This window comes from Palaemon carinicauda, chromosome 7 (assembly GCF_036898095.1).
Source record: "Palaemon carinicauda isolate YSFRI2023 chromosome 7, ASM3689809v2, whole genome shotgun sequence".
In the NCBI taxonomy this organism is placed as follows: domain Eukaryota; kingdom Metazoa; phylum Arthropoda; class Malacostraca; order Decapoda; family Palaemonidae; genus Palaemon; species Palaemon carinicauda.
Genome location: NC_090731.1, coordinates 40,930,039 through 40,944,127, shown reverse-complemented (window position 1 = coordinate 40,944,127; position 14,089 = coordinate 40,930,039). Strand labels below are relative to the sequence as shown.

The 14,089-nt window shown below is 41.6% G+C and overlaps 1 protein-coding gene across 2 annotated transcripts in view; it reads right to left on the bottom strand.

Moving 5' to 3' along the window:
- Positions 1-14,089, bottom strand: part of Uggt (UDP-glucose-glycoprotein glucosyltransferase) — a 255,375-nt gene that overhangs the window by 76,154 nt on the left and 165,132 nt on the right. For both annotated transcript variants that reach the window (XM_068376676.1, XM_068376677.1), the window contains exons 18-20: positions 12,923-13,034; positions 10,968-11,080; positions 6,110-6,280 (exon numbers count right to left, since the gene is read on the bottom strand). In XM_068376676.1, coding sequence (XP_068232777.1) covers positions 6,110-6,280; positions 10,968-11,080; positions 12,923-13,034 — 396 coding nt within the window. The remainder of the gene's footprint in view (positions 1-6,109; positions 6,281-10,967; positions 11,081-12,922; positions 13,035-14,089) is intronic.

The window sequence follows — 14,089 nt, the reverse complement described above, 5'->3', positions numbered from 1 at the left end:
AGCCCCCACCACTACTGCACTCGTTGCTACGAATGGTCCCAGAGTGTAGCAGTTCTCGTAAAGAGACTGGACATTCTTAAGATAAAAGACGCGAACACTGATTTGCTTTTCCAATAGGTTGCGTCGAATATACTTTGCAGAGATCTATTTTGTTTAAAGGCCACGGAAGTTGTGACAGCTCTAACTTCGTGTGTCCTTACCTTCAGCCAAGCTTGGTCTTCCTCATTCAGAAGGGAATGAGCTTCTCGTATTAACAGTCTGATAAAATAGGATAAAGAATTCTCTGACATAGGCAAAGATGGATTCTTAACTGAACACCATAAAGCTTCAGACGGGCCTCGTAAAGGTTTTTTAAAAAAGAACTTAAGAGCTCTTACAGGACATAATAATCTTTCTAGTTCATTTCCAACCATACGATAAGCTTGGAATATCGAATGATATTGGTCAAGGCCGAGAAGGCAGCTCGTGTTTGGCTAGAAAACCAAGTTGTAGAACATGTAGCCGTTTCGGATGAGAATCCGATGTTCTTGCTAAAGGCATGAATCTCACTGACTCTTTTAGCTGTGGTTAAGCATATCAGGAAAAGAGTCTTAAAGGTGAGATCTTTCAGGGAGGCTGATTGAAGTGGTTCGAACCTGTCTGACATAAGGAATCTTAGAACCACGTCTAAATTCCAACCAGGTGTAACCAAACGACGCTCCTTCGTGGTCTCAAAAGACTTAAGGAGGTCCTGTAGATCTTTATTGTTGGAAAGATCTAAGCCTCTGTGACGGAAGACTGATGCCAACATGCTTCTGTAACCCTTGATAGTGGGAGCTGAAAGAGATCGTTCTTTCCTCAGATATAAGAGGAAGTCAGCTATTTGAGTTACAGAGGTACTGGTCGAGGATACGGATACTGACTTGCACCAGTTTCGGAAGATTTCCCACTTCGATTGGTAGACTCTAAGGGTGGATGTTCTCCTTGCTCTAGCAATCGCTCTGGTTGCCTCCTTCGAAAAACCTCTAGTTCTCGAGAGTCTTTCGATATTCTGAAGGCAGTCAGACGAAGAGCGTGGAGGCCTTGGAGTACCTTCTTTACGCGTGGCAGACGTAGCAGGTCCACCCTTAGGGGAAGTGTTCTGGGAACGTCTACTAGCCATCGAAGTACCTCGGTAAGTTATTCTCTCGCGGGCCAGAGGGAAGCAACTAGCGTCAACTTTGTTCCTTCGTGAGAGGCGAACTTCTGCAGTACCTTGTTGACAATCTAGAACGGAGGGAATGCACATAGATCTAGATGAGACCAATCTAGTAGAAAGGCATCTATATGAACTACTGCTGGGTCCGGGATAGGTGAGCAAAGTATTGGGAGCCTCTTGGTCATCGAGGTTGCGAAGAGATCTATGGTTGGCAGGCCCCAGGTGGCCCAAAGTCTCTTGCATACATCCTTGTGGAGGGTCCAATATGTTGGAATTATTTGTCCCTTCCTACTGAGACAATCTGCTATGACATTCAAGTTGCCTTGGATGAACCTCGTTACTAGTGAAAAGTCTAGACCTGTTGAACAGGAGAGGAGGTCATTTGCGAACTCGTACCATGTCAGAGAGTAGGTCCCTCCTTGCTTGGAGATGTACGTCAAAGCAGGGAGTTGACCGTGTTCACCTCCACCACTTTGCCTTGAAGGAGAGACCTGAAGCTTTTCCAGGTCAGACGTACTGCCAGAAGCTTCTTGCAGTTGAAATGCATTGTCCTTTGACTCGAGTTCCATAATCCCGAGCATTCCCTACCGTCTAATGTCGCACCCCAGCCTACGTCCGATGCGTCCGAGAAGAGAACGTGGTTGGGAGTCTGAACAGTCAGGGGAAGACCCTTTCAAAGGTTGATAAAGTCCTTTCACCAAGTCAGACCAGACTTTATCTTTCCGGAAACCGGGATCGAGACCGCTTCTAGCGTCTTGTCCTTTTCCAGTGAAAAGCTAGATGATACAGAAGAGGACGGAGGTGTAGTCTTCCAAGTGACACAAATTGAACCACGGATGACAGTGTCCTAACCAGACTCATCCACAGCCTGACGGGGCAGTGTTCCTTCTTCAGCATCTTCTGGATGGATAGCAGGGCTGGGGGTTGATCGTCTTGTTCAGCAATGTCCTCATCAGAGGGTTCCTCATCCGAAACTGATGAGGAAACGGCAACGGAGTGGGCAACGTCTGACTCGCTGAATCCCGTCGCACTGGTGGATGCGTGACGGAGCCGGACACAAGATCATGGTACTGCTGCACAGTCTGTGAACTGTCAACCATGGGGACGCGAGGAAGTACAGCGTCAACCTGAAACTGTCTTGACTGTCTGGGTTGTGCAGTCAACCCCTTACCGGGTTGCTGAGGTTGCCGCACTGCGTCACAACAAGTCACCTCTGCTGGTTGTTGAACGTCTTCCTAGTGACACACTGAACGTCCACAACCACCTCCGAGAGTCGCTTAACGTCAACGTGCGACTGGCAACCCACACTGGGTCGCACCGGTGGAGGAACCATCTCAACTGGCGGACGTGAGTAGGATACCTCAGCGTCAACAGGGCGTACAACCAACCGGTAGGAAGGTTGTTGGCTAGAAGGTTCTTCTCCGTAAAAAATCCTCTATCAAGGACACAAGCTTGGACTGCATGTCTTGCAACAAAGCCCATTAGGGTCTATGGGAGCAGGTGTGGCAACAGACGGGGTTAGCGACTGAAGCGGAACCATTTACCATCCCTGGAAGCATTGTTATGCTTTAATTAAAGTCCATAGGAGGCTAAGCAGCATAAGGCTCCTCTCCAAATGACAGAGTCCTCAAAGGAATATCAGAAGGAGGGAGAACAGCCCTTTCTCATCTACAAGAACCATGTCCGAGAAAAGCTAGGTTATCTCAGTGAGGGTCTCACTGGTGCATAAGCAGCAGACCAGAAGGCAACGTTATGTAACTGCTTGACAGTCTGTGAACTGTCAAAAACTGAACTGTCAACCACAACAGGTGCGTGAGGACATACAGCACTGGTGCATTAGTAGCAGACCAGAAGGCAACGTCATGTAACTGCTTGACAGTCTGTGAGCTGGCAACAACCAAAGCTGTGTGGGGAAGCCTCAACTCCTGACTGACTAGTCTGCTGCGGGCGAGTGGCGGTAACCACAGTGGGTTGCGGAGGCTGACACACCGTGTCAAAACACGGCAGCTTGTGGTAGCTCGCGCACGGCAACGGAGTGCTCCGTGTGTCTGTGGGAGTCAGCATGCGTCTGGCAGGGTCGACTGCGCATGGGTGGAGGAGCTCTCACAACAAGAGTGTGGGAGCAGGCAGCCATGCTGGGCGCACAACCGTGGCAGGCTGTAGGCAAACGGGTGCATCGTCAACCTTCTCCGCAGTCGGAGTGTGGGAGCAGGCAACAACCAAAGCGGAGTGGTGGTGCGTGGTGGGGACTGCCGTGGGTTGCGGAAACTAACGCATTGCGTCAAAACACGGCAGCTTGACTCCACCTTCCCACTGCTGATGCGGTAGCTCACGCATGTTAACGGAGGGAGCCGCACGTCGGCTAACGTTAACATGCGTCTGGCAGGGTCGATTGCGCATCGGAGGTGGAGCTCTCCGCAGCCGGAGTGTGGGAGCAGGCAGCCTCAGCGTGAGCTGGGCGCACAACCGTGGCAGGTTGTAAGCTAACGAGAGCAGTGTAAACCTTCTCCACACGAAACTCCTGCATAAACGCAGCTAACTGAGTCTGCATAGACTGCAGTAAAGACCACTTAGGGTCTACAAAAAACAGCAACAAACGGAGCTACTGTCCGTTGTGACTGAGGGTCTAAAACAGCTGGTACGGCAACAGACGGAGTTACTGCCTGTTGCGGTACCACCTTGCCTCTCTTGGGAGGTGTGCAGTCGTCGGATGACTGCAGCGAGTCCGAACTGACCCAGTGGCTACACCTAAGCCGTTGGACTTGCGCGGAAGGGACCGACTTGCACTTAAAAGCTGCAAGATTTGGTCCATGGTTTCTACGATAAACCTCTTCCGCAGACGAGGAATAAATGGGCTCTCTCGTCTTTGTGTGGGTGGGGCGATCTCACGTCGGCAACGTGTGTAGATACGCCCGAAACCTCGGAGGGAAAAAAGTCTGTTCGTCGATCAAGGCCTGTGGAACCCATAAGTCGTTCGACATTACTTCTCCCCTGGGCTTGGGAGCTTGTAAGAGGTCCCGGACTAGGTGAACAACTGGCACGAACAGACGAACCCTCGGACGCAACACTGTAACACTTTGCGCATATCACTTTATCACTTTTGATTTTCTGTTTGCACTTATTTCACTGAAATCGAAACTTTAACTGATTTCTACCTGAAACACGCAATCCTATCCTTCATTAAAAGGTAGTAATTGCGAAAACAGTTTAACAATGCAACAGAAAAACATAAATAAAGATAAAGAATTCAGTGGCTGGAAAAGAGATTAAACACTAGATCAAATAAACTACGTTTACAATCTCTCACCGCATAAAACCTGGGAACAAGAATAAAACTCTAGAAACGTTTTACCTTCTTCCCCTACAGCGACTAGGGAGAAGAGTAAAAAACGAATTCAGTGGCTGGAAAAGAGACTAAACACTAGATCAAATAAACTACGTTTACAATCTCTCACCGCATAAAGCCTGGGAACAAGAATAAAACTCTAGAAACGTTTTACCTTCTTCCCCAACAGCGACTAGGGAGAAGAGTAAAAAACGAGAACAACGTTACCCGCTTGAACGAAACGTTTATTCTCCTCTCTCTCCCTCCGTCTCTATCTCTCTCTCTCTTCTCTCTTGACTTAGCACCTGAGAGAAGAGCCCAATTATATATCCTTAAAACATGTTATTTGCTAAAGGAAAAAACTGAAAGGTTTCCCAAATAAAAAGTTCCTTTATTTAGAATTTAAACCATTTAAGCTAAGAAAGAATGAACGAAACGCTAGAATCGGTTTACTCTTACTGCAACGTGAAACCGTGATACACTCTCTCTCTATCGTAACGATAGAGCGCATGTTGAACGTTCTGAACGTCAACAACTGCGGAGACTAAAAACTAAACGTTAGTTCATCTTTGAAAACAGTACAAGACTATCAAAGAAATTCTTTCATAAAACATTAAAATTAAAAAAGTATTAAATTCTTAAAAGGTTAAAAACGATATAACGGGCTCAATGCTAATTAACTTCGATTCCAAGTAAGGACCGCCTACTATTAGGAAAGGTCGCATATAAACAAACATAAAAATTAATTTTTTATAAGTTTATAATAAATGGAAAGTTAATCGAAGAGGCCTATAAAGGCGGAGAGAAATAAAATAAATAGATCTATAACTTGTTAAGCAAAATTACCAAAAACCTAAACACACTTCCGTCTAAGGGAAGGGTCGGCCCTTTAAAAGTGAAAGAGAGTCCATACTCTCTTCGTCACCATAATTAAATCTATCCAAAACGAGTTCAAGTTTTGAAATGAAGATAAAACCCCTGCATAGCGAAAGCTCAAAACTGGAATAGTGTACTTCACCAAATCGTTGTGAAAACAAAACCAGTTAGGGACGGCGTATTTAGTAGGTCTTGCCGGTGGCACGACAGAGGAAAAATTGGTTCTTGTTGACAAGAAGTAACTGAGTACCTACTCGACAGATGGCGCTGTTGTTGTACACCCCCATCTGTATAGCGATCGCTGGCGTATCCCGACCGTAGGTTTTTTCTGTCGGGCAACAGAGTTGCAGCTACATGATCATCGGGTAAGATTAATATTGAAAAATCATAACCCATGACTTTCACATATCAAGAGTGTTAGGCATCTTCATACATGACAACTTTTCCTGTAACAATAATAGTTTTAGAATAGTCACATATAAACTTCTCCAATTAACCAGATTACAAGTAGTAAAATAAAAATTACTTTGTTATCACATACATTGAAGGTATACATACAGTATGATAACAAATTTAATAAGAACAAAATTTCAGCAAGAGTTTCACAGACTCCAAGTACGTAAAAAAGATGAATAAACAATTGTAAACTTTCACAACAACAAACCACTTACCGACATTAATCTTTATTGCATCTAATTAATAAACTACTAACAATTTTTATCAAAACTCACCTTGTGATAGAATTCCAGAGACCACCAGACTCTTCGTTATCATCTACTAATAATTCCATGTTTTGTTTCCCAGGTTGTTTTGCTACTCGAATTTTAACAACTTGCGACCGAAAACTACTCATTATTATTTCTACATCTGCAGCACCTGCTGGAGTGTCCGTTCCCTCATGACTGAAAATGCAGTGATAAGAATAAATACAGCAAAAGGATATATACACAGAATTCTACATAAAGTAATCCCTCACCATATCCTAGCTTATCTATCACTCCACAAGGACATTATACAGTACTGTATGTAAATCTATATCTAAGACTTCTCATTATATTGTGGGTTTTTGAAGGCAAATAAGTTTCATATATTTTCAAATCTTAAATATATTTGTTTAAAATTGTAACTTTTGGGCTGAAAACTTAATACTGTAATGTAAATTACAGTAATAAAAACAAATAAATTCAGTGCGGTAGTGAGAACCTAACGTATAGAGTTTGCTTAGTTTGTCGGGAAGAAAATGCCTAGTATACGGTAGGTGACACAAACAATCGCACATCAGTATTGAAAAGAAAATTCGGGAAGAGTGATGAGTGCAGCCTGGCTTGCCCATATGATTTTGTACAAGGGTAACTATTGGCCAACAGAGAAAACATGACCAATCAGAGCATGCTCATCAGTATCCTGACCACTGATTAGTTGTTGGACCACAGGATCACTCTCATGAAACTCACACTGTTCATTTTGCTTCTATACCTTAGTACACTGCATCTTTGTGTGTGTGTGGTTTTCTTTGGGGGGGGGGGGCAAAGATTGTGAATTGCTTTTAAACCCTACAATACCAGGTAAACATTATGTACCTTTTAAGGTTTCTGGCAGTGAAGTTCGAGTATGCGAGGAAGATGCTTACTAAAGTAGAGAAAATTAATCTCTTTGACATACCTAAGGAAGGGATAAGCTATGCTGACGTAGGCCGCCATTACCGCTTCAACATATCTACAGTTTTCTACATCAAAAAGGACCAAAAGAATATAATGACGACTGCAGTGTCACTTTTAGCAAACAATGAAAAGAGTGGAGGATGGAGTTTACATATCCTCAGTGTTAGAGTGCTCTGATTTTAATTTTTTCATTTATGTACATGCAAAGAGGTGTCTGCAGTAAAAGTAAATTTAAGCTCAAAAAGTGTTTAGGAGCATATAACATGTTTATAAGAGAATGCAATCTCAGAAGTACAGGGTGGTTTTAGAAGAGGTAGGGGTTGTATGAATCAGATTTTTACAGTTAACCAAACATGCAAGAAACATTTAGCAAAAGGTAAGGAGGTGTATGTTGCGTTTATGGATCTGGAGAAAGCGTATGATAGAGTTGATAGGGAAGCAATGTGGAATGTGATGAGGTTATATGGAGTTGGTGGAAGGTTGTTGCAAGCAGTGAAAAGTTTCTACAAAGGTAGTAAAGCATGTGTTAGGATAGGAAATGAAGTGAACGATTGGTTTCCGGTGAGAGTGGGGCTGAGACAGGGATGTGTGATGTCGCCGTGGTTGTTTAACTTGTATGTTAATGGAGTGGTGAGAGAGGTGAATGCTCGAGTGCTTGGACGAGAATTGAATTTAGACGAGAATGACCATGAATGGGAGGTAAATCAGTTGTTGTTTGCGGATGATACTGTACTGGTTGCAGACGCGTAAGAGCAGCTTGGCCGATTAGTGACAGTTTTTGGAAGGGAGTGTGAGAGAAGGAAGTTGAGAGTTAATGTGGGTAAGAGTAAGGTTATGAGATGTATGAGAAGGGAAGGTGGTGCGAGGTTGAATGTCATGTTGAATGGAGAGTTACTTGAGGAGGTGGATCATTTTAAGTACTTAGGGTCTGTTGTTGCAGCAAATAGTGGAGTGGAAGCAGATGTACGTCAGAGAGTGAATGAAGGATGCTAAGTGTTGGGGGCAGTTAAGGGAGTAGTAAAAATAGAGGGTTGGGCATGAATGTAGAGAGTTCTGTATGAGAAAGTGATTGTACCACCTGTGATGTATGGATCGGAGTTGTGGGGAATGAAAGTGACAGAGAGACAGAAATTGAATGTGTTCTTGATGAAGTGTCTAAGGAATATGGCTGGTTTATCTCGAGTAAATAGGGTTAGGAACGAAGTAGTGAGGGTGAGAACGGGTGTAATAAATGAGCTAGCAGCTAGAGTGGATATGAATGTGTTGAGGTGGTTTGGCCATGTTGAGAGAATGGAAAAGTGGCTGTCTGCTGAAGAAGGTGATGAATGCAAGAGTTGATGGGAGAAGTACAAGAGGAAGGCCAAGATTTGGGTGGAGGGATGGAGTAAAGGAAGCTCTGGGTGATAGGAGGATAGATGTGAGAGAGGCGAGAGAGCGTGCTTGAAATAGGAATGAAGGGCGAGCGATTGTGACGCAGTTCCGGTAGGCCCTGCTGCTTCCTCCGGTGCCTTGGATGACCGCGGTGGTAGCAGCAGTAGGGGATTCAGCGTTATGAAGCTTCATCTGTGGTGGATAACGAGGGAAGGTGGGCTGTGGCACCCTAGTAGTACCAGCCGAACTCGGTTGAGTCCCTTGTCAGGCTGCGAGGAACGTAGCGAGGAGAGGTCCCCTTTTTTGCTTCATTTGTTCAATGTCGGCTACCCCCAAAAATTTGGGGAAGTGCCTTGGTAAATGTATGTATATTATTATTATTATTATCATTATTATTATTATTATTATTGGAGTTGGTGGAAGGTTGCTGCAAGCAGTGAAAAGTTTCTACAAAGGTAGTAAAGCATTTGTTAGGATAGGAAATGAAGTGAGCGATTGGTTACCGGTGAAAGTGGGACTGAGACAGGGATGTGTGATGTCACCATGGTTGTTTAACTTGTATGTTGATGGAGTGGTGAGAGAGGTGAATGCTTGAGTGCTTGGACGAGGATTGAATTTGGTAGACGAGAATGACCATAAATAGGAGGTAAATCAGTTGTTGTTTGCGGATGATACTGTACTGGTTGCAGACGTGAAAGAGAAGCTTGGCCGATTGGTGACAGAATTTGGAAGGGTGTGTGAGAGAAGGAAGTTGAGAGTTAATGTGGGTAAGAGTAAGGTTATGAGATGTACAAGAAGGGAAGGTGGTGCGAGGTTGAATGTCATGTTGAATGGAGAGTTATTTGAGGAGGTGGATCAGTTTAAGTACTTGGGGTCTGTTGTTGCAGCAAATGGTGGAGTGGAAGCAGATGTACGTCAGAGAGTGAATGAAGGATGCAAAGTGTTGGGGACAGTTAAGGGAGTAGTAAAAAATAAGAGGATTGGGCATGAATGTAAAGAGAGTTCTGTATGAGAAAGTGATTGTACCACCTGTGATGTATGGATCGGAGTTTTGGTGAATGAAAGTAACAGAGAGACAAAAATTGAATGTGTTCGAGATGAAGTGTCTAAGGTGTATAGCTGGAGTATCTCAAGTAGATAGGGTTAGGAACGAAGTAGTGAGGGTGAGAACGGGTGTAAGAAATGAGTTAGCAGCTGGAGTGGATATGAATGTATTGAGGTGGTTTGGCCATGATGAGAGAATGGAAAATGGCTGTCTGCTAAAGAAGGTGATGAATGCAAGAGTTGATGGGAGAAGTACAAAAGGAAGGCCAAGGTTTGGGTGGATGGATGGAGTGAAGGAAGCTCTGGGTGATAGGAGGATAGATGTGAGAGAGGCAAGAGAGCATGCTAGAAATAGGAATGAATGGCGAGTGATTGTGACACAGTTCCGGTAGGCCCTGCTGCTTCCTCCGGTGCCTTGGATGACCACGGAGGTAGCAGCAGTAGGGGATTCAGCATTATGAAGCTTCATCTGATAATGTGGAAGGGTGGGCTGTGCCACCCTAGTAGTACCAGCCGAACACGGTTCAGTCCCTTGTCAGGCTGGGAAGAGTGTAGAGAGGAGACGTCCCCTTTTTTGTTTCAATTGTTTGATGTCGGCTACCCCCCAAAATTGGGGGAAGTGCCTTGGTATATGTATGTATGTATGTATTATTATTATTATTACTTGGTAAGCTACAACCTTAGTTGGAAAAGCAGGATGATATAAGCCCAGGGGTTCCAACAGGGGAAATTGCTCAGTGAGGAAAGGAAACAAGGAAAAATAAAACATTTTAGGAACAGCAACAACACCAAAATAAATATTTCTTATATAAACTATAAAAACTTTAACAAAACAAGAGAATGAGAAATAAGATAGAATAGTGTGTCCAAGTATACCCTCAAGCACGAGTGAGTTTTATAAAAGCTCAAATTTGTAAAAAAAATATGAAAAAAAAACACTGTAAATTTTTATACGGTATCTATTTCACAGTTTTCATGTTATCACAGGGGTCTAGAACGTGGGATATACTTTATATTGATATACAGTACCTAATTAATTGCTAAGTTATAATATTCACATCAGAAAATTTTGAGTGGGATTACTAGTACTACTGTATGCTTTGGTTTGATATTCGAATACACTGCATATCATTACAATTATCAAGAATTTAAACTTTTAGCTTCCTTGCATTATCAATAGTTTAAATGATCACTAAAACTACTTTGGAGATTTTGTGAAGAAAATCTTTTTATCATTTGTCTCCCCTTTAAAAGCTGTAGCATGTTCCAATTTCCTTTTCATAACATATCAATATACAAATTCATATTTGCTTTTCTACTAAACGTGGACTAAGCAAACTAACTAGGATGTTGGGAAGACCTCAGTATGAATGGCAAAAAACATAATGATTGATGTCACAAATACCCAACATTTTTACTAAAACATCAAATATTAAGCCATGAATTCTTTAGCCAACTTACCCTATGTACTAAGCAGATGTTAACAGAATAAATTGTTTGAAAAATTATGTACCTGGCTATACTATAGATATCAGCTGATCGTCCTTGTCTCAATCTTAGCAACCAAGCTCCTGGGTTAGCTTTCAGTTGGAAGTATCCTAAATTTGCCATGACAATGGTATCAACCTGAAAGAAAGAAAGAAAGATCTCAAACACACAGAATATCAACATGAATAATTATCATTGGGAGGGCTATCAAGCAATTACTGACATTCACAAAGAAAACTCTAGTGGGACTTTTCATGAAGGAACTCGCTAGAAGAATATGGTAGATATGATTTCTATGGCAATACCCTGAGTTTCAATTGTGTTGATGCTATCTTTTTATCATCAAAACATGTGCCACTGATACCATTCCTTCCAGAGTCATAAAGGGAATGAGAGCCATTTCAAAATCTACATGGATAATGCAACCTATTCAAAGTTTAAACATGTAAAAAAACTATTTGGAGTGTATGGATGAAGAAATAATTTTGAAGACTAACCAAAGAAAAAATAAATCTAAAGTTTGTATGGAGAAAATATCAAGCTCAATATGAGTAATTCTTACAATAATAAAGATTATTATTCAAACTAAACGGGCATGTGCAGTACTGTACAATAAGCCTTGAAGTCGTTAACATGAAAAACAAAACAGGAAACTATCTATATGAAGAAGGAGTAAGATATGTCAATAAATTGACATGTTAATAATTAAAGATTTACCAAAAAAGAAAAAAAATAGCATTCTTTTTGTGGATGAGTAAGTCTTAGAGCATTAGAATTGATAGGCATCTAATACTGGGCAGCAAAATAATTAGAACCTCAACAGATTATGGAGGTCATACTTAGAAAAATTAGTACACATAAGGTGTTGAGGTGCTGTCAATAATTGTGTTAACTGAACTCCACTAAAATATACAGCTTATGGAAAATTTCCAGGGAGGAGTCTTAATCATAATTCCTCTTGTTAAGAAAATATGAAGCTCCACTTCAAACAATCTTAGCTGGTAATACTTATAATTGAGCCAATGGTCACAACCTATCAATCCACTGTACATGAATAAATAAATATTATCATAATATAGTTTGTCAAGACCAAAGAGTATGACTACACACAGGAATCATTTGAAGGATAAGTGTTATCATGAAAATTTACAGAGTAAAGAGACCAAAGAGAATGATGAAAAGAAGAGGAAAGGATGCAATTTGAATAGGAATACTGTATTACTTCCATGAATCTATGGGGGGGAATCATCTTAGACTCTGCTTGGATAGAGGAATCAATATCATCTGGGGCCTAAATGTATGCCAGAAACATACTGATTGAACTACAAGATTGGGATGATTATTCTACAATCTGGTCATACCTGGAATAATATATCCAAAATACTGTGTGGTATTGAGCCTTATGATGGAGAAGACATGACTATTAGAATCAACTGCATACCTAGTATTATGAACAGGATGGTACAGTCTTGGAAGATCTGGGTGCAAAACAAGTTCAAAGTTGTTTACCAGCAAGAAACAGAGATGTAAACTAAATGCTAGTACTGAGGCACATTGCTGGGAATGTAGATCACTTTGACAGGCTAGTTAAGGTAAACTACTGATTCAACTTTTCTTGTTGATAAGCTAGAACTTGAAACATAGGAACATGTAAATATTGAGTAAGATTGGTTAAACTCAAAGAGGCAATAAAACAGAAAAATTACTCTAAAATTCCTGGGAATGATACCATAAAATTAAGTGCTCACAAATTCAAGAAATCTTTTAAAAGCTTGATAAAAGGAATAATCATAATACAATCAATACACAAGGGAATATGTCTTTTAAACCTAAGAGACATACAAATATATTAGAATAAAAGAATTTCGAGTACATGACCATGAAATAGTTTCTAACAATAAACATTCTACCAAATACAGAAACAGAGTATAAATAATGAAAGATAACGAATACAATAAATAAACATAAAATATACTGTACCATGACTGGTTGCTGTCTGTTGCCAAGAGTGAACTGTAATCCACGTGGGGGGTTCCCTGATGACTGTTCGAAGCAGTGGCCTTCTAGAAGCAAGTGTTCTAACTCAAACTCACTAGAAGTAGAATTAATTGTTAGAAAAACATAAACAAAAAATGAATGTATCTTAAACATTTAACATTGGTGTTATAATTTACTTCAAGTAATTGTTTTCTGAAAGTTAGGAGGTACACAAAAAAATAAGTCCTTTGATCAATAATGGATATTCTAAGGACAATTTCTTTAAAAAAGTATACTTGGCTTGAAATTACAACAAACAACACATTTTGTATCATAAAAAATGCAAAATTGCTGATTTTTAAGCTTAATTCTAAGCCTCTTCTCAGCATAAACTTGCAAATAGACCTCCTCTTCATTTTGATGATATCAAGCATTGTACTTGAAATGCCAGAGGCTCAGAGTGCTTTTAAGCAACAATTTCTCTTGAAATTGTTGTTCGCACGTGAAATGGAATAAGAAGTCAAGGTAAAAGAAAAGTTATTTCCAAGATTCAGATGTTCACTACATCTTTACATACATATACCAAGGCACTTCCCCCAATTTTGGGGGGTAGCCGACACCAACAATGAAACAAAACAAAAAGGGGACCTCTACTCTCTATGTTCCTTCAGCCTAATCAGGGACTCAACCGAGTTCAGCTGGTACTGCTAGGGTGCCACAGCCCAACCTCCCACATTTCCACCACAGATGAAGCTTCATAATGCTGACTCCCCTACTGCTGCTACCTCCGCGGTCATCTAAGGCACCGGAGGAAGCAGCAGGGCCTACTGGAACTGCGTCACAATCGCTCGCCATTCATTCCTATTTCTAGCACGCTCTCTTGCCTCTCTCACATCTATCCTCCTATCACCCAGAGCTTTCTTCACACCATCCATCCACCCAAACCTTGGCCTTCCTCTTGTACTTCTCCCATCAACTCTTGCATTCATCACCTTCTTTAGCAGACAACCATTTTCCATTCTCTCAACATGGCCAAACCACCTCAACACATTCATATCCACTCTAGCCGCTAACTCATTTCTTACACCCGTTCTCTCCCTCACCACTTCGTTCCTAACCCTATCTACTCGAGATACACCAGCCATACTCCTTAGACACTTCATCTCAAAC